This window comes from Petaurus breviceps, unplaced genomic scaffold (genome assembly GCF_028583685.1).
Source record: "Petaurus breviceps papuanus isolate PSGF00001 unplaced genomic scaffold, PetGlider_PUasm1.0 90925, whole genome shotgun sequence".
NCBI classification, from domain to species: Eukaryota; Metazoa; Chordata; class Mammalia; order Diprotodontia; family Petauridae; genus Petaurus; species Petaurus breviceps.
The window spans coordinates 8645028-8666634 of NW_027187380.1; the positions used below are offsets into that span (position 1 = coordinate 8645028).

Below are 21607 nucleotides of genomic sequence, written 5' to 3' on the forward strand. Positions count from 1 at the left end.
CATCAGGTTGCAGAAAACTGCAGAGCCTGATGGAAGGGATCTGTAATAATTCAAAGGAGTTTGGCCTGTGAAAGACCAAGTGGATGAAGAATGTCAACTGACCATATTTCAAAATGCACATAGTACAACTGGATGATGAATTGTTCCCAGAATGGAATAGGATACAGAGAAAACATTGGACTGCTTTCAAAACATTTTCAAGCTCCTTTATTGACCCCAAGTTTTCCATGAAAGTAAAGGACCATTTTTTGAAATTAATGTTTTACTAGTGTTGCTATATGGCAGTGAAACATGGAATATAACTGCCTCTGACGAATTAAAAATGAGTCACACACAGAAAGCAATGAAGTCATTGGTGGTGTGAGCACCAATACAGCCAATAATGAACTTTAAAGAACAGGAGCAAAATAAATTAATAAGGAATTATATGATAGAAAAAGAATACGGGCTATGTATAAAGAAAAAGGGACAGTCAGAATTCTCCACTGGTACCTTCCAAATCTCAAAAGAAAATGAGGAAATCTTGTAGCGCACTGGGCAGACTTCCTATGACAAGCTTATAGAAGAATATAGACAAGAGTCTCAGAGAATGGCCAGGTACAGATGGGTTTGCAATCTGAATCTCTTGAACCAATGTGATTACAGAACCATTTGAGTATTAAGAGTTCTGTAACTGTTCCATGACTTGGATCTGAGGACAGCATTGACAAAAAGCAGCCTGAAGCCCTTGCCTATAAGTGGTAAGATCAGCTTCCAGTTTGGTTATAATATAATATTGGCATATGATGAAAGTATGCATTCTTCAATCCATTTCATTCACTCTCATAGTCTTCTTGCTTTAGTAGTCAGTGCTATCTGTATTCAAGTATCTCTAGCAGGCGGCATGTTGGTTTTTTTAAATTTGTCCCAAGGTATCTTGCTTTTTGGTAGTATCAGAACATGAGGGGACATCATTTGCTCCACTGTCCTCTAGGTCAGGCTGATCACCACAACAGTTTGGAATAGAGCCAGACTGCAATCATATGCTGCACTATTTTTTAGATTGATAGGAGTAGTTTCATCCTATTGGCAAGAGTACCAATCAGTGGTTTTGTCAGAGCCCAACTGGCCAGTATTCAAGGGTTCCTGTCAGTCTTAGGATACTAAAGTTCACATTGTATGTTACCCTGGCTGTCTGTCATACCTTTATTGTGTCATTCTCCCTGCCCCAATTCAAAACATAGCTGATGGTTTGGCCTTTCAGTAGGTGGTGGTGGTGGTTGTTATTCATTTCTCTTTCCCAGTGACCAGTGGGTAGAAATAATACTAGAGAAAATGAATTGTATCAATCTTGACATTTTCACTAGCAATGAAACCAGAAAAACACAAGAACATTTCAGCTAAATGGAAGGAAAGATCCCAAGTTGGCATCATTAACTTTATTGTATGGCCCAAAGCAACAAGAAATGGCATATCATGATCATATTGTATTGCCAAGTTCATGATTAATGTATTTGAAAGGAAGAAAAAAAGACCATGAAAATAACTGTAGCTTAGGTACCAACATCATTTTCAGAGAATGAAGAAGGAGGAACATTCTACAAGGCATTGGATAAGACTCTCTAAGTTAAATCAACATGTCTTGATATTTAATGAGGTTTTTAATGACTTCAGTGCAAAGGGGAAATAAGTGAAGACAATAAAAATTGTTGGAAAATACTAATCGGGAATAAGGAATATGAAAGACCAAAGGCCTGTAAACTACATAGAAGAAATGGAAATGATATGCAAAGATTATTATAACCCTTTTTTAACTATTAAGGAAAGTGGAACTATGACAGCCCCCAGATGTAGAAATAGTATTAAAGAGAATATAGATGAGGAAAACAGATACGTTAGATATCCAGGATAATAATTTCCAGAGAGATACAACTGTAAAAGAACCAAGGGGTTAATATTCAAGGTATCTTAAGAAGCAAAAGATAACAGTGGCATAGAAAAAATCTTGAACCATAATATACCGGAAAAAAGGTAACTGAAGGAATAGTTTCTTTCCATATGTCTACTTTCCTATCTATATAAAAATTTCATGAGAATAATCTGCATATGTATGAACAGCAATCTTGATGAGATTTCTGAGTAGAAAAAATTCAGGCTTTGGCACATGGCATTCTACAGTAGATGACATCTTTACCATCAAGCAATTCACACAAGATGAAGCAAATAGTGTTTATTGTTTGTTGATTACAAAAAAAGATTTGAATAAGTAGATCAAAACATCACCTTGAAGACTTTTCTCCAAAGTATCTTCTATTCATCCATTCAAATTGTTCAAGTTTCCTTGAAAGATGGAACAGAGAAAATCTTGTCTGATGACCTTCTGATCATAAGTATCAGGAGAGGCACAAAAACAGGAAGATGTATGCTCACCAAAGGCATTTGCCATAGTGATGAAGGAGATCCACCATAGTATCCAAGATGAAGAAGGATTCTCTGTGGATGGTGAGGTCCTCCAGATGGTCTGGTTCACAGATGACATTGTGCTGGTTGCATCAAGCCCTGGAACATTGCAGAGCCTATTGGATGAGATCCGTAATCATTCAAAAGAGTTTGGCCTATCTGCATATGAAAAAATAAAAGTGGACAAAGAATGCTCATTGCCTGGGTTATGGCATGTAGTTAGAGGGACAACCTATAGGGTTCATCAATCAGTATATATAATTCAGACAGATATCACAAATGGACAATAAGTTAAACACAGAATAAAAAAGGAAGAGCAAACGATTGCTTCCAGGAAATACAAATCTCCCAGAAACAAAGCCGTCTTTTTAATATCAAAATTATTTTGGCATGGTTATATGACTATGAATCATGGGACTTCATAAACTCCAAAGAATTAAAAATGGTTGACACTCAGAGGGCAGTGCAGAAGTACATGGTGGATATGAGCAGGTTGCCACACATTATAAATAAGGAACAACAAAGAAGAATGAAGTAAAGGATGCCATCATAGAAAAGTCTGGTGGAAAAGTGGTGCTGGTATTGTGGCAATAGTGAGGTATAGCTGGATAGCCTAGATGCTCCACTGTTGTCTGCTGGAAGTTAGAAGAAAATTATGAAGGTCAAAGCATGTTGGATATGCTTTCTTTGGCAAAGTTTTAAGAAGACATGGGCAACAGTCACACAGAATGAGAAGGCAGGAATTGGTTACCTGTCTTTTTATTTATTTTTTATTCAATGCTTTATTAAATTCTAGTTTACATCATTCATTTCCGCAAGATTTTGAGTTACAAATTTCTCCCCGTTTTTCCCCCTACCCACCACCCCAAAATAGCAGTCTCACTGGATATCACCTCCTCCAATTTGCTCTCTCCTAAATCTTCTCCCATACCACCTCTGACTTTCCAGTAGGGCACGGCGGATCTCTATGCCCCAGTGCCTGTATATCTTATTTCCCAGTTACATGTAAAATAATATTAATAATAGTACATATATGTTTATTTATTTTAAACATTTGATTTTAAAGCTTTAAATTCCAGAATCATTCCCTTCCTCCCTTGTAACCCACCCTTACTAGGAAGATAAGCAATTCAATGTAGGTTGTACATGTGTAGCTATGCAAAACATTTCCATAGTGGATATATTGTAAAAGACTGACTATATTTTCTTCCATCCTATCCTACCTCCCACTTGTTCTATTCTCTACTTTGATTCCGTCCCTTGTCAAAAGTGGGTGCTTCCAACTTCACTCCCCCCCGCCTGCCTTCCCTTCCATCATCCCCCCTCTTATCCCCTTTCCCCCCTACTCTCCTGGAGGGTGAGATACCATATTTAGTGTGTATGTCATTCCCTCCCTAAGCCAAATTCAATGAGAATAAGGTTGACCCATTCCCTTTTGCCTTCCTATTCTTCCCCTCCATTGTAACCATTTTCCCTTACTTCTTCTGTATGAGATAGTTTACCCCATTATGTTTCTCCCCATCTCCTCACATTATATTCCTCTCTCACCTCTTAATTTCACCTTTTAAGTATCATCCCTTCCTATTAAATTGGTCCTGTGCCCTCTATCTATGTATACCTGTACACATATATACAAACATTCACATATGTATTCATACACCCATATACCCTCCTATATAGACATATATGTATGTATATATACATATATATATTCTATTCCTTTCAACTATTCTCATACTGAGAAAAGTTTCATAAGTTACAATTACCGTTTTTCTATGTAGGACGGTAAATAGTTCAACTTTGGTAAGTTCCTTATGATTTCTTTTCCCTGTTTGCCTTCTCATGCTTCTCTTGCTTCTTATATCTGAATGTCAAAATTTCTATTCCACTCTGGTTTTTTCATCAAGAATGCTTGAAAGAGGGGCGGCTAGGTGTCACAGTGAGTAAAGTGCTGGCCCTGGAGTCAGGAGGACCCAAGTTCAGTTCTGGCCTCAGACACTTAACACCACACAAAAAAACTAGCCGTGTAACCTCGGGCAAGTTACTTAACCCCAATTGCCCTCCAAAAAGCAAAAAAAAAAAAAAAGAATTCTTGAAAGTCCTCTATTGCATTGAATAACCATATTTTCCCTGAAATATGATACTCAGTTTTGCTGGGTAGGTGATTCTTGGTTTTAATCCCAGCTCCTTTCACCTCCAGAATATCATATTCCAAGCCCTTCGATCCCTCAGTGTAGAAGCTGCCAGATCCTGCGTTTTTCCACAATATTCAAATTGTTTCTTCATGGCTGCTTATAATATTTTCTCCTTGATCTGGGAACTCTGGAACCTGGCTATAATATTCCTAGGAGTTTTCTTTTTGGAATCTTTTTCAGGAGGTGATCGGTGGATTCTTTCAACCTCTATTTTGCCCTCTGGTTCTAAAACATCAGGGCAGTTTTCCTTGAGAATTTCTTGAAGGATGATTTCTAGGTTCTTTCTTTGATCACGGCTTTCAGGTAGTCCAATAATTTTTAAATGATCTCTCCTGGATCTATTTTCCAGGTCAGTGGTTTTTCCCATGAGATATTTCACATTGCCTTCTATTTTTTCTTTTTTTTGGATCTGTTTAAAAGTATCTTGATTTCTCATAAAGTCACTAGCTTCCATTTACTCCAATCTAATTCTAAAGGAATGATTCTCTTCAGTGAGCTTTTGAGCTTCTTTTTCCATATGGCAAATTTGGCTTTTTAAGGCATTCTTCTCCTCATTGCCTTTTTGAGCTTCTTTTGCCATCTGAGTTAGTCTGTTTTTTAAGGTGTTATTTTCTTCAGTCAGGTTGTTGACTCTCATTTCATAATTTTCTTGCATTATTCTCATTTCTCTTCCCAATTTTTCCTCCACTTCTCTCATTTGATTTTCAAAATTCTTTTTTAAGGTGCTCTACGGCCTGTAACCAGCTCGTATTTTTCTTGGAAGCATTTGGTACAGGAAATCTGTCTTCATTGTCTTCTTCCTGTTCTATGATTTGATCCTTTTTGTCCCCAAAATAAGAGTGTAAAGTTGGGTTGCTCTGCTTGATTTGCTTCCTTTGCCTGCTCATGTTGCCACTTAATTACTTGACTTTTGGGCTTTTTGCCACAGTAGGACTCTGCCACCAGACAGGGGAGTGCGTCCCAAATGCTGGGGTTTTCTCAGCTGCCAGAGGTATTAGTTGGGTGACCTCTCTGAAGCCTTCACACACTCTGGCAAGTTGGTCGCACATGCCAGGACCTCCACCCTAAGCCTCAATCCAGATTCAAGCAAGTTAAAGCAAGAGTGATTACTCCTCAGACGGGTCGCTTGGTCTCCCTACAATCTGCAGGCTATGAGCTGAAGCTGCCACATAGCGGCAGCTGCACAGCCACAGCACCTCAGCCACTTCTCCCTCCAGGGCATAAAGGCTGACTGCACTCCCAAACTAACGGATCCCAAAGTCCACACTGCACTGACCTATCACTTTGTCCTTGGCATCTATGGGTTGATAATTCTGGAAACCACCACAGCTGCTGGTGATCTGAAGTCCCTCCAGCTGGCAGCTAGTTAGGCCCACCCTGAGGCTAAAATCTCTGGCCCAGGTGGGGCTGGGGTTGGCCCCCAGAGCACTGTGCTGGTCACTTCCTGCCAGCCTGCTGGGCTGTCCTGAGTGGGAGGTTAGCCTCTCTGTGTCATTTTGTGGGTTCTGTAGCTCCAAAGTTTGTTCAGAGTCACCTTTTCCATGTATTGGAGGAGGTGGGAGCCAGAGCCTCACAGAAGTCCTGTTTCTACTCTGCCATCTTGACTCCATCCCCCTTACCTGCCTTTTTAGAGGGAACATTCACAATGATGAGATAAAGATCTACTTGAGGGGATGGCTATTAAGGAAATATCCTGTATTCTCAGAGTTACCTACACATGAGAAATTTTTTCTGGCAGTGAAGAGAATTTCTTATATAATATAGAAACATTTCCAACAACACCACATTTAATGATGTTCTTCTAAATCTAAACTAGAATTGCAAGAAACTCCAAAAATGAGGACCATTCATGGAAAATGTATTACAGTTCCTTGTGAATGGAAGTTAGGGAGCTGTCAAAAACATTGTTCTACCCAATCTCAAGTACTGTGACATGACATGCAAGAAAGGCAGTATCTAAAGGGATCAAACAATTTTTAATTTTAAATACCACTTATCACTTTATACTACAACAGAAGAAAACAGGTAGCCCTTGAAAAATGTAGAATCCTCTTTGACATTCAGTGCTCTAACCCCAGTGTTCTGTACCAGCTATAGCTTGTGGATAGTCTTAGAAAACAGCTCATTTAGTTTAAGTTGCTAAAATTTAGCCTAGAGATCAAAAAAAGTATGGGTGGGGTGGCAAGATCCACTTGTGAGACAATAGGCTACAACTTCTGTGAACAGAAAAAGTCACAGGAAGTCAGCTGAGATTCTAAAAACCATCATGGAAATGGTAAACAGTGCTTCCTCAGTGAGAACCTCAAATAGAAACCACAAATCTCCAGCTAATTTCTTGTTTCCCAACCTCTTAGACTGAGTCTTCATAGACTTTAAAATTCTCTACTCTCTTGGTTTCCACTGTACTCTCCTGACCTAAACAGTTCCCCCTCTGTTTTTTCCTCCTCAGAGTTACCTTTGTCTTCATACAGTTCCTAATTTGCTATTTTCCTTATACTTTTTAATGTAGCTCCACATAGTGAATCAGTTGTCAAGTCCTATCATTCCTACTTTCCCAATGTTTCTCACATCTCTACCTTACATTGCCACTGCCATGAACTCAGCTCAGGGCTTCATTACTGCCCACCTGGAGCAACTGTTTGCTCTGCCTCCAATTTTTCTCTCCTTCAATCCATCCTACACACCATGGAGAGTGTAATCTCTCCAATAACTCAATGTCACTTCTATGATCAAAACTCTGTAAAAGCCTTTTGTTGCCTTCCAGATAACACTCAAATTCTATCTGATGAACAAAACTTTGCAATGCAGCTTTAACCCACCTTTCTAGCTTTGCCATTCCCTGTGTAAATCCTGGGAATTCCTGCTTCTGCACTATTGCTCATACTGTTCCCTCTACTTAGAATGCTCCCCTTCATATATATACTATCAAAATTCTAACCTTCTTAATGAAGCTTTTCTTGACCACTCTAAGCCAACAGTAATCTATAACTCCTATGAAAACCTTTACCAATGAAATACATCATATACTTCTTTTTATTACACTCATTTGTATCCTCTATCTAATTTAGAAGGATCAGTTGTTAGTTATCTTTGTATCTCCCATATCAATTATATTCAATTAAACATCTATTAACTACCTACTATGTGTAAAGAACCATGTTAGGCATTAGGGATACAAAGTAAAAAATTTTAAGTCTCTGCCCACAAGGAACTTACATTCTACTAGGCGGAAAGCAACACATAAATAAGCACAACATATATACAACATAATTTCAAAATGGAGAAAACACTAACAACTGATGATGTAAGGTGTGGAACAGGAAAGTCTTCATACTAAAGGTAGCACTTGATCAATACTTTAAAGGAATATAGAGACTATAACAGACACAGGGGATGAGGGAATACATTCAAGAAAATAAGGACCATTTATGCAAAAGGCAAAGAGGTGGAAGATGGAATATCAGGTACTGGGAATAGCTAGTAGGCCAGTTTGTCTGGAAGTTGATATACTTCCCTCATTACTAACAAAGAACAGCAGTTAAACAAAACTGACCCATAAAACACCTTATCTAACACCACATACAACATTCCACATCAATAATCCTGTTAAGCTACCTATTTGTTTTCATTTTCAATACTGTAGCTATTGTATATTTTGTTTTCTTGGTTCTGCTGTGTTTACTCTTTATCAATTCATAAAGTCTCATGTTTTTCTGAATTCTTAATTTTCATCAATTTCATATGGCATGTTTACATTCTATTTTCACAGCATTTCTCACATCCATTATGATGTCTCCAATCATATAGACAACATTCAGTTCAGGCCCTCCCCTTGCCTCTCAGGTAGACTATCTATTGTAACAGTTTCCTAATTGTACTCCCTGCCTCATGTCTTTCCCCTCTCCAATCCACCCTATACACAGTCACCCAAAATATATTCCTAAAGCACAGGTCTGACCATGTCAATCCTGTTAATGGTTTACCATTATCTCTAGAATTAAATACAAATTCTTTCATTGGGCATTTAAAATCTTTCACAATCTGCATCCAGGTGGCAAGAGTAAGTAGGCTGTAGGATCTGGAGTCAGGGAATCATGAGTTCAAATCCTGGTTTAGACACTTACTAGCTGTGTGGCCCGGCTAATTCTCAATCTCTCTGTTCCTCTGTTTCCTTATTGTGAGGAGGCTTGACTTTATCTTTAAGTTTCCTTCCAGCTCTAAAGGAATGATCCTATCCTTTCTAAAATTATTCCCTATTACTTTCTTCTATGAACTCTTCAGTCCAGTCAAATTAGTCTTCTTACTGTTCTTTGCACATATAGTTCACCTCCAATCTTTGTGCCTCTGCAAAAGTTGCTTCCCATCCCTAGAAGATCATCTCAGAATCATAAGATTTGAGAACTGGATGTAATCCAAACTATATTTGGAAGAAATCCCCTCAATAATGTACCTGACACATGGGCAAACTGCTTAAAGGCTTCCAAGAAGACAAAACCTACTACCTCTCAAGGCAGCCCATTCCACTTTGGACAACTCTAATCATTAGCAAAGTTGTCCTGACATCAAGCCAAAATTTTCCTCTTTGCAACTTTTACCTGTTGCTCCTAGTTCTGTCCTCTGGGGTTAAAAAAATGAGGACAGCTCTGATCCCTCCACTACAAGATACTTTTAAATATTTGAAAACTACCATACTCTCTGAGCTTCTCTTCTTCAGGCTTAACCTTATGCAATGGGAATGTAAATTTGTAAGATCTTCCCTGCCCCTAGGCTAAAGTGCACCTGGAGCCTGGGGTGGGAGGCTTGTTTTTCAGTAGATACTTCTTGATTGGCCAGTGGGTCCAGAAGGTTGTTACATTCTCTGAGACAGGGGAAGGTTATATAAACCCTGATGTGTAGCTTTGTTTTGGGGCTCACTTTGAGAAGTGTTCTGTGATTTGATGTGGATTCTGGGAAGCCATTGTCCAGAGCCCCCCAGCTTTGAAAAACCCAGATGTTGAAATCCAGATGTTGATTTGGTATGGATGTAATGGTTGGACAGTTTGGAAATCTGTCTACTTGATCTGTTTCTCTGACTTGATAATTCTGTCTGTGTATTCTGAAGTTCGGGGTGCTGACCTTTTTTCCCCTGAACTAGGTAAACGATACGTGTTTGACTGATTAAAGTAAGCTTGTTAACTCATATTGAGTTGCTTTCCTTTATCAAAGCAGATCCAAGAACCTGTATTGGCAGCAAACCCTGAGGACGCTTGGGGTGCTTGCCGCTACACCTTATCGACTCCTTCAACTGATTATCACATGGCATAGCCCTCATCATTCTGTTTGCCCTCTTCTTGGAACCTTAGCAGCTAATCAATGTTTTTTTTTGCAAATCATGGTGCCCAGAACTGAGAACAACACTCCAGATAAGGTCTGATGAATGAAGAGTACAGAAGAATTATCACCTCCTAATTCCTGAAAGCTATACCGTGTTTCCCCGATAATAAGACCTATCCCGAAAATAAGCCCTCCCCTTACTGTGTAAGATTCCTCTAAAAAAAGCCCTCCCCCGAAAATAAGCCCTATTGATATTGCTACTGTAGTGAATGTGATCCCCTGCGCTACACGCTACATTACGGTACCCTCTGTATGCACCGTCCCCCCCCCCCCGGGTGAAACGCACGCCGCGCTCCGAGCTGCATCCAATCAGAGCTGCAGCAGTGAGTGCGTCATCCTGTTCTTCCCCAGTGATTTGCTCGCTGGCGCCATTGAGAGCAGTGCCGTGGAGGAGAGCTGAGGCAGGACAACATAAGCCCTCCCCTGAAAATAAGCCCTCTGGTGTTTTTCTTTCCAAAAAAATTAATAAGACAGTGTCTTATTATCGGGGAAACACGGTACCTCTCTTATTACAGTCCAAGATGGCATCAGCTTTTTTTGGCTGCCATATTACACAATGACTCATATTGAACTTGTAGTTCACTAAACCCCAAAGATCTTTTTCCCCCCCAAACAAACTGCTAAACATGCCTTCCTTATCTTGTACCTGTGAAGTTGGTTGTTAGGGGGTGTATGTGCAGTTCCCCTGGAGGCATGAGACCCAGAATATGATGACTTTACAGTGATAAGGGCATGCTGACCTTGGTGAATAAACACTGTGTAGGAAACTCAGATATTCTGTGGGAAGCGCTCTGTACCTGGACGAGAGCTCCATTATTTCCCGACTTGTGTCCTTGAGTTTAGTTCAGACTTGACACCATGGGAACTTCTGCCTCAAGAGAAAGGGGGGGGCAGAAGGGGGATAAAAGTGGGGAAGTTCAAAGAGGAGTTAGGAGTTAGTATGTGATTGCTAAAAGAAGCTGCCTAATAAAGTCTTGCTACTCTTTGACTCTCCTGGCTCGTGACTCCATTCTTGGAGAACACGGCTGGTCTGCGACCCGATTGCTCAGCGGAAGTACCAGAGAGGGTAAGGCCCGGCAGCCCCTGACCATGAGACAGTTGTAACTGTTGGTCTTTTTTTATACCTAAGTATAAGATTTTAGGCTTCTTGTTGTCTACTAATCTAGTAATCCTGTCATAAAAAGGGAATTAGTCTGTCACAGCCTATCCTTGAAGAAGTCATTCTGATTCTTTAAAATCACTGTTCCCCTTTTAAAATTTTCACCACTTATCTCAAGGCTCCATACTACAGGAATCCTTGAGATCACTAGTGAAAACTTTTTGAATCCTTGTCATCTAGTTAGCTGTCTCTTCCAACTTTGTGTCATCTACAAATCTGAGGAACACACCATCTATTCCTTTATCCAACTCACTCATAAAAGTGTTAAATAACACAGATCCCTGGAGTACTCCACTGGAAATCTCCTGCCACAGTGACATGGTACTAGCAACTACTCTCAAATCTGGCCATCCAACCAGGTCTGAATCCATCTAACTGTATTATTATCTATTCTGTAATCTCTATATCTTTTATTTAAAATTAGTAGAAGATTTTTTATGAAAAGTTCTGCTAAAATCTAGGTAAACAATATTCATAGGCTTTTTGTTGTCTACTAGTCTAATAATCCTGCCATAAAAGGGAAATTAGTCTTCCCATTTGATGAAAATCACAAGATTTGCCCTTCTTCATTCTTGTGATATACCTCTTTTGTTTTCCATGATCTTTCAAATATCTTTGAAGTGGCTCAGCAGCCCCACCTGCCAGCTCTTTCAATACCCAAGATTGTTATTTATCCTTCCTGCTTGAAGATCCCTTGACCCCCAGCAAAAGTCCTAACCTTTATTTGATCCTTGTTCTCTCAATATAGTTACAGAAAAATTATTCTCTTTAGTGTCTCCAATAGCATCACTTCATTCTGAATTTAGTACTTGGACATTCTTTTGGTAAGACCACGTTAATAATGACAGCTGGCACTATTAGAGAACTTTATAATTTACAAGGCCCTTTATATATGTTAACTCTTCTATCATCATCTGTTACCTGGCTTTGCTTCCTTTTTATAGACTTATCTTTTTCAAATCTTAGTGGATGAGTTCCTTTGCATATTCACAAGTCTCTTCGGACAAATCCAGTTTTTCCTCCTCATTGCAACTGTTCCCCCCACCACTTCCAACTCTTAGAAACTCCACTTTCCTTCAAAGCTCTACTCAAGCACTAACTCCTACATGAAGCCCCTCCTGATCCCTTGAATTTCTAGTGCTTTGCTCTAATTGCCTTGAATTTATTTTGCATAGAATTTATATACACTTAATACACATACATATTGCTTCTCCAACACAAGCTCCTAGAGTGTAGGGAATATATCATTTATGCATCTGAATTCTGCCAAGTGCCTGGCATGTGATGGGTGTTTCATTTCCTTGTTATAGGCATTTGCTTATTGACTAATTTATTGATAAATGTAATAAAGCACTAACAAATGATGTTAATAATTAAATAACAATTAATAATTCAGGGAAAAGTGAAGTTTTCTATGAAATGATATAGAGTGACCCAAACAGAACCAGAAGAAAAGTATTCATTCACAATGATAAGAAGATAAACTATGGAATGTCCTATCTTGGTCCTCCAAACTAATAAAATATGCTTTCTCTTAGTAGAAAGAAGACTATGTTGGTAAAAGTTTTATATGGTGGCAGAAAGCCATCTTGTCATTTGGTTGGACTTAAATTTTTTTAGTTACCAAAAGAAGTTTAATGGAAGGTGGGGCATAGCTAGAAATGTCTGAGGCCACATGGAGAGGAAAGAATAATTTTTGGAAAAGACAATATTTTGGTGGTGCAGTAAATAGAGCACCAGCCCTAGAGTCAGTCAAGACCTGAGTTCAAATCCACCCTCACACACTTAACATTTACTAGCCATGTGACCTTGGGCAAGTCACTTAACCCCAATTGCCCTACCTTTCCCCCTCCAAAAACAAAAAGGCAAGAGTTGGTATATATGCATACTCTATTATTATATTTTATACCATTACGCATTTAAATTTTTTTTAAAAAATTATGACCTTTTAACCTTAAAAAATCAAATGAATGTATAAAACAAGGGACAAAAGAGTTTTTCCCAAAATCTTATCCTTTAAAAAGGAAGTCATATGAATTAATAAATGGAAAGAAATCCTTTTGTTCTGTATTCCCTTTGTGATCTGGCTGAAGTTTCACTACCTCTAATCCAGTTTTCTTTCCTTCCTTTATCCTTTTTTAAAATCAAAAACCTGTAACAGAGGTAAATCAGACCACATCTTATTCAGCCTCACTACTCATAATTGCCAAATCAAGCATGCATGAGGTTTATATTCTACCTCTGATACACAACTGTGTGACCCCAGGGCAAGCCATTTTACTTCTCTCAAACTTATTTTCTTTATCTGTAAAATGGGGATAATAATAGCATTTACCAGAGTTTTTGTTAGAATCATAGGAGATAACATATATAAAGTGCCTTGTAAAACCAAAGAGCTACATAAATCTTAGCTCTTTTTATTTATTAAGACAACTAGCTGGCACGGCACAGTGGATGAAATAATGGACCTGGATTCAGGAAGGCATGGATTCAAATACTGCCTCAGTCATTTCCTGGCTGTTATACTGGGTAAATCACTTAACCTTTCTTACCCTCAGTTTCCCCATCTGTAAAATGGTGATTTTATATCACATATATAGAACCTATATCACATTTTTTTTGTGAGGTTTGGAGAAATGTGAAAAGCAGTTTGCAAACCCTAAATGGCAATGTTATGAGGAACCCCAAGAAGATCAGAATCCTATGAGACTTTGGGTTGGGTGTAAGACTGTATCAGGAAGAACAGGCTAAAGATGGTAGCTGCAGGAAAGAGACACAATGTTATTTCAAATAGTTTAGCCTCTTGCTGGTCAAAAAGAACCTACTGATGAAGCAGCCTTATACTGTAGAAATGCTAGTGTTAAAGCATGAATTTGGTCCTCATAGACTGTGCAGAAAGATAGCCCAAGAGACCAACTCCATGTAGAGGGATCTAGTAGATTAGTGCTGGAGCCAAAGTCAATCCCGGAAACCAAGAGGCTATAGGAAAACTTAATGGCAGCAGTGAAATTTAAGATTTACCACGTCAGTTTCCTTGGGAGTAGGCAATTTCCTATTGAAGGCTAGAGGCATTTTTCTGTATGGCTATGGAGCACCGAGAATAATTCTGCGGGGTGCTTAGTTTGTTTTAATGAAGAAATCCTTTATTATTATAGCTTAAAGTATTTGCAGTACCTAGCTAACCATGTTTTAGTTAACTATCTGTTATCAAACTATACTTTAACAAACTATCTGTTTAATTATTCACACTATAACATCAGCCTTTGTTGACCACAGTGATATGTTAAGATGCATAATAATTACACCAGTAGCAGTAATTTATGTTTGTTAAGTCGTTTGTGCTAGTAGCAGTGGGATTATTTTTTTTCTTAGTCTCCAGGCTGCAATTTGAGAGATTTTTACAGTACAAGCTCCAATGCCAGGCAAGCTGATTCAAGTAACAATTGTTACCACTGTATACTAAAGTGTTATTACATACTTTGTGAAAATGTCATTGAGTAACATTGTTGAATCATCATTGCACAATATATATATATTTGTGTGATAGGAAGAAGAAGCACCATGGTTAGTTAGGTATTAAAGAAATTATGCTTATTGGTAAGACTAGGCCATCACTAAGGATTATGGATTTGAGTAATACTCATTGAATATAAAGATAAGTCTATGATAAGGATTTTATGCCTTGCTAAGGACCCTCTGCTGCACCACACAAAAAACATAGGAAGAGGAGATGGTTGAAGCATTGCCTGAAAGTGGGGTACACTCGGATCACCAAAGATATAAGTGGCAAAGTGGCATTTTGAAATACTCACCACACACACCATTGAACAAAAATTAGTGAATGAGTTTAACACTGAATGAATTCAAAAATATGAATATAATGGAATATTACTATACTTTAAGAAATGGCAAATATGAAGAATTCAGAGAAACTTGGAAAAGTTGGTATGACTTTGAGGGTGAAGAACCAAAAGAACCAAGTGAACAATTTGCATGAAGAACACTATAATATCAATAATCACATATAATATAAACACTGAAAGACTCAAAACTTTGATCTTTGTGTGATCTACTGTCAAATGACTGTGAAGCATCTCTTATCTTTCAGCAAAGAAGCAATAGACTAGCAGTGTGGAAGATGGTATATATTTTCAGATATGGTCAACATTTGATTTAGTTTTCCTCAACTCTACTTTTTGTTATTCAAAAGGAATCTACAGAAGAAGAATCATAGGAAAGTGAAAACCATGTTTAAAAAACACAATATCAATAAAGTGCTTTTATTATTTTTTTAATTTTTGAAATGCTTTATTAACTTCTGATTTACATTATTCATTTCCACCAGATTTTGAGTTACAAATTTTCTCCCCATTTTTCCCCTACCCACCACCCCAAAATAACAGTCCCACAGGATATCCCCTCCTCCAATCTGCTCTCTCCCATATTTTCTCCCATACCCCTTTTGACTTTTCCAGTGGATCTCTATGCCCCAGGGCCTGTATATCTTATTTCCCAATTACATGTAAGATAGTATTAATAATAATGAAAATGATATATATTTGAATATTTGATTTTAAAACTTTGAATTCCAGATTCATTCCCTTCCTCCCTTGTCATCCACCCTTACTGGGAAGATAAGCAATTCAATATAGGTTGTACATGTGTGGCTAATGCAAAACAATAACATAGCAGATATATTGTAAAAGACTGACTATATTTCCCTCCCTCCTATCCCACCTCCACTTTTTCTATTCTCTACTTTGATCCCGTTCCTTTTCAAAAGTGGGTGCTTCCAACTTCCCTCCCCCCCATTCTGCCCCCCCTTCCTTCATCCCCCCTCTCATCCCCTTCCCCCCCTACTCTCCTGGAGGGTGAGATACCCTATTTAGTGTGTATTTCATTTCCTCCCTAAGCCAATTCAATGGGAATAAGGTTGACCCATTCCCTTTTGCCTTCCTATTCTTCCCCTCCATTGTAACCATTTTCCCTTGTCTCTTCTATATGAGATAGTTTACCCCATTCTGTCTCTCCCCATCTCCTCTCATTATATTCCTCTCTCACCTCTTAATTTCTCCTTTTAAGTATCATCCCTTCCTGTTAAATTGGTCCTGTGCCCTCTATCTATATATACCTGTACACATATATACACACATTCACATATGTATTCATATGCCCATATACCCTCATATATAGACATATATATTTCTATTCCCTTCAACTACTGAAAAAGGTTTCATAAGTTACAATTATTGTTTTTCCATGTAGGAATGTTAATCATTCAACTTTGATAAGTTCCTTATGATTTCTTTTCCCTGTTTACCTTCTCATGCTTCTCTTGCTTCTTGTATCTGAATGTCAAATTTTCTATTCAGCTCTGGTTTTTCCATCAAGAATACTTGAAAGTACTCTATTCCATTGAATAGCCATATTTTCCCCTGAAACATGATACTCAGTTTTGCTGGGTACGTGATTCTTGGTTTTAATCCCAGCTCCTTTGACCTCCAGAACATCAGATTCCAAGACCTTCGATCCCTCAGTGTAGAAGCTGCCAGATCCTGGGTTATCCTGATTGTGTTTCTACAATATTCAAATTGTTTCTTCCTGGCTGCTTGTAATATTCTCTCCTTAATCTGGGAATTCCAGAACGTGGCTATAATATACCTAGGAGTTTTCTTTTTGGGATCTTTTTCAAGAGGTGATAGGTGGATTCTTTCAACTTCTATTTTGCCCTCTGGTTCTAAAATATCAGGGCAGTTTTATTTGAGAACTTCCTGGAGGATGATTTCTAGGTTCTTAATTTGATGATGGCTTTCAGGTAGTCCAATAATTTTTAAATGATCTCTCCTGGATCTATTTTCCAGGTCAGTGGTTTTTCCAATGAGATATTTCACATTGCCTTCTATTCTTTCGTTTGGATCTGTTTAACAGCATCTTGATTTCTCATAAAGACATTAGCTTCCATTTGCTCCAATCTAATTCTGAAGGAATGATTCTCCTCAGTGAGCTTTTGAGATTCTTTTTCCATCTGGCAAATTCGGCTTTTTAAGGCATTCTTCTCCTCATTGTCTTTTTGAGCCTCTTTTGCCATTTGAGTTAGTCAGTTTTTAAGGTTTGTTGTTTTCCTCAGTCAGGTTGTTGACTCGTTTCGTAATTTTTTTGTATTGTTCTCATTTCTCTTCCCATTTTTTCCTCCACTTCTCTTATCTTCTTCTTAAGGTCCTCTATGGCCTGTAACCAGCTTGTATTTTCCTTTGAAGCTTTTGGTGCAGGAGTTCTGACTTCACTGTCTTCCTCCTGTTCCATGCTTTGATCCTTTTTGTCCCCAAAATGGGAGTGTAATGTTGGAATCTTCTGTCTGCTTTGTTTCCTTTGCCTGGTCATGTCACCCCTCAATCATTTGACACCTAGGCTTTTTTCCACAGTAGGACTCTGCCACCAGACAGGGGATTTTTCATCCCAAACGCTGGGGTTTTCTCAGCTGCTGGAGGTATTAGATGGGTGCCCCCTCTGAGGTCTCCACATGCTCTGGCAAGCTGGACACACAACCCAGGACCTCCACCCTAAACTGCAATCCAGATCCAAGAAGGTTAAAGCAAGAGCGATTACCCTTCAGAGCAGTGCTTGGTCCCCCTAAACTCTGCAGGCCAGGAGCTGAAGCTGCCACATGGCACTGGCTGGTTGTGCTAGCGTCCCTGGGGGCAAAAGCCACACATTCCCACTTACTGGGTCCCAAAGTCCAGACTGCACTGACCTCTCACTTTGTCCTTTGCATGTATGTGTTGATAATTCTGGAAACGGCCACAGCTGCTGCTGATCTGGAGTCCCTTTGCCCGGCGGCTGGTCAGGCCCGCCCTGGGGCTTAAGCCTTGGCATGGGGCTGGGCTTGGCTCCCAGAGCACTGCACTGGCCAATTCCTGCCGGCCTGCCATGCTGTCCTCAGTGGGAGGTTAGCTTCTCTGTGTCATTTTGTGGGTTCTGCAGCTCCAAAGTTTGTTCAGAGTCCCCTTTTTACATGGATTGGGGAAGGTGGAAACTGGAGCAGCGGGGAAGTCCTGTTTCTACTCCGCCATCCTCCAATAAAGTGCTTTTAAAAATAATTGCTCTATTAAAGACAGAGGACTTCAGGAATACCTCATCTATTTTGGTGGTACAAAGGAAGACTTGGAAGATTTAAATGTGTGTAGTGTATCAGATTTCTAATAAGAAATCATACATCATGCCAAAAGTACACAATACCCTAGACTGCCTGTTGATCAACCAATGCTTTTCATAATTGGATTAGCACAGTGGATATTATCAGATCTCCACAGCATAAAATAAGGCCTTCATCTGTCTAGTAGAATTCTACCAATTTAAGCATATGTCCTCAGGGATTTCTAAGACCCAGTCATTTTTCATCAGTTCATGGAAAAATAGCTGATGACACAGAGTACATGAAGAGGCTGGCATATCTAGATAATGTCACTGTATTCTATTTCTCTATAGTACTAATACTAATAATAATACCAGGAAGACAGGCCAATAAGGTACCAGATGACAGAATATCTTTTCATAATTATCTAAATAGGATTTCTCTCACTGGATTTTCTGCCTAGTTTTTGTTAGAAATGTTAATGATTTGGGGGGAATCTATTTCATATCCTACTTCTTACTGAAATAGTTTCTTTACTGATTCTCATCAATTTTCTGAGTACACTATCTGCAAATAGGGCTAATTTTGTTTCTTTTCTTTAGTTTTGTCCTTTTTTTATTGTTTTAGCAAACATCTTGAGAACCATATCAAATAGCCACAGCAAAAGGGAATGTTCTTCTTATTTATTCCTATAATACTGAGAAAGATTCTAGTGTTTGCCTACTGCAAATAACACTGGCTCTTGATTCTAAGTATATCTTTTGGATCATATAAAAGAGTGGACTTCTCAGTTTATGCTTTTTAGTGTTTTTGATATAAAAGACAGCTGTGCTTGTTAACACCTTTTTTGCATCAATTCAAATAATTAGGTATTTTCCTGTTTTTTATGTTTTCAAAATTAACTGAATCCTTTTCCTAAAGTTCAACCCTCCTTATCCTATGAATCCAAATTGGACATAATGAATCATTTTCTGGATTATATTGATCTTGTTTCCTTGCAAAGGTTTTATTTAAAACTCTCTTTTTGGAGGCAGTTGGGGTTATTTGTTTGGGGTCACACAGCTTGTAAATGTCTGAGGACAAATTTGAACTCAGCTCCTCCTGACTCCAGGGCCAGTGCTCTATCCATTGTACCATCTAGCTGCTCCTACTTAAAACTTTTATAATGCTATTTATTAGCAAAGTTGGTCTATAGTGTTCTCTTTCTTTGATTTTTCTCTCCCTGATTTGGAGAACAGGACTATATTTGTTGTAAAAATAGTCTTGGTAGAGTGACTCCTTTCTTGATTTTTGAGAATAATTTTGGTAGCACAGGTATTAATTGTTCCTTAATGTTCATATAACTTATATAGAAACCCATCCAGTACAGGGTTGTTGTTTTTTTCTCCTTTGGCATTCATGGCTTGCTTGATTTCTTTTTCTGAGATCAGTTGAAGATATTTATTACTTGTATTATTTGAGCATTTGATGAGTCTCATACTCATCCACTTCCTTTAAATTCTCAGTTTTATTATCCTATAAGCATGTACTGTCGGTTCTGTTAATTTTCTTTATTTTTTCTCTGTAATAAATGTACTTTATTCATTTTTATTTTGGCAATTTGATTTTCCCCTCATTTTTTTTCTTCTTCTTCTTCTTCTTTTTTTTTTTTTTTAGCAATCGGGGTTAAGTAACTTGCTCAAGGTTACACGGCCAGTTATTTCTGGGTGTGGTGCTGAGTGTCTGAGCCCGGGATTTGATCCAGGTCATCCCGACACTGGAGCCGGCGCTTTTACTCGCTGAGCCACCTGGCCACCCCTAAGCAATTGGGGTTAAGTAACTTGCTCAAGGTTACATGGCCAGGTGTTTCTGGGTGGGTGCTAAGTGTCTGAGCCCGGGATTCGATCTCCAGGTCTTTTCAACACTGGAGCTGGTGCTCTTACTCGCTGTGCTACCTGGCCGCCCCCCCCCCCTCATTTTTCTTGATGAAGCTAGCTAAATTTTTTATTGACTTAATTCTTTTCAAAATACTATTTCTAAGTTTCTATAAGCTTTCATTTTTCAAGTTTCTCTTCTCAAATTTTCAATATTTCTTCCTTTGCACTTATTTTAGAGTTGCTAATTGTTTTTTGTTACTAGGTCTTTCTAACTGCATGTTCAGTTTGGAGGATTATCTTAGCACTAAATGTGCAAAATAAAAGTTTGACATGGAAAATATATAGAAAGTGGAATTGTATGTATATGTCTATATCTATGTATAATACATATATACACATACATACATACATATACATATACACACATCCCTTCCACAATATATAAGTGGTTAAAGAATATTAATAATTTTAAAAGAACTGAAACTATAAATAACCACATGAAAATATGCTACAAATCACTAACAGTAAGAGAAATGCAAACTGAAATAACTCTGAGACTTCACCTCACATGCCACAAATTAGGAAAGATAATAAAAAATAAGAACAGTCAATGTGGTAGAACTATAGAAAGAGGAGAATATTAATCACTTAACAGGACTACACACTTGTCCCACTGTTCTGAAGATCATTTTACAATGATGTAAGGAAATTGACAAAACTGGTTGATCTCAATACTGGGTATATCTCTCAAGGAAGTCAAAGACAGAAACAAAGGTCTGATATATACAAGAATATATGCTCTCTCTCTGCAGTAGCAAAGAACTAGAAAGAAAATAGTTGTGACTAACAATTGGGGAATAGCTAAAAAAAAAGTAGTATATAATTTTTTTTATTGGACATATAATGTCATTGGTAGAGGGAACTTTTGGTGAGAAAACATGTTCTGGGGAGGTAGAGTCAAGATGGTGGAATAAAAACAGGACTTCCGCATGGCTCCCGCGTCCATATCCTCTAACTCATGTTAAAAATGACTCTAAACAAACTTTAGAGCTACAGAACCCACAAAATGATACAGAGAAGCTAACAGAAGTGGAAGACAGCCCATCAGGCCAGCAGGAAGGGGCCAGCACAGTGCTCTGGGAGCTGAGCCCAGCCCCATGTGAGCCCAAGGTTTTAGCCTCACGGCAGCCACAACGAGCCACTGGCTGGAGGGACTTCAGATCACCAGCAGCTGTGGTGGTTTCCAGAATTATCAACCCATAGATGCTAAGGACAAAGGGAGAGGTCAGTACCTTGTGGACTTTGGGAACCAGGAGCTTGGGAGTGTGGTACAGCCTTTGCCCCCAGGAGGGAGAAGCAGCTAAGGTGTGGAGGCTCTGCAGCTACTGCTGTGTGTCTGCTTCAGAGCTCCTGGCCTGCAGATTGTAGGGGAACCAAGTGAGCATTCCGAGGG

The 21607-nt window shown here is 38.7% G+C and overlaps 1 protein-coding gene across 3 annotated transcripts in view; it reads right to left on the reverse strand.

Annotated features, from left to right (window-relative positions):
* Window positions 1-729: 729 nt before the first annotated feature.
* The window catches only part of LOC138152451 (probable E3 ubiquitin-protein ligase MARCHF10), a 96776-nt gene continuing 75898 nt past the window's right edge, over window positions 730-21607 (reverse strand). For 2 of the 3 annotated variants that reach the window (XM_069076237.1, XM_069076234.1), the window contains one exon: window positions 730-2598. In XM_069076237.1, the coding sequence (XP_068932338.1) occupies window positions 2506-2598 (93 nt within the window). In that variant the 3' untranslated portion in view covers window positions 730-2505. The remainder of the gene's footprint in view (window positions 2599-21607) is intronic. The other variant, XR_011166107.1, reaches the window with a different exon arrangement.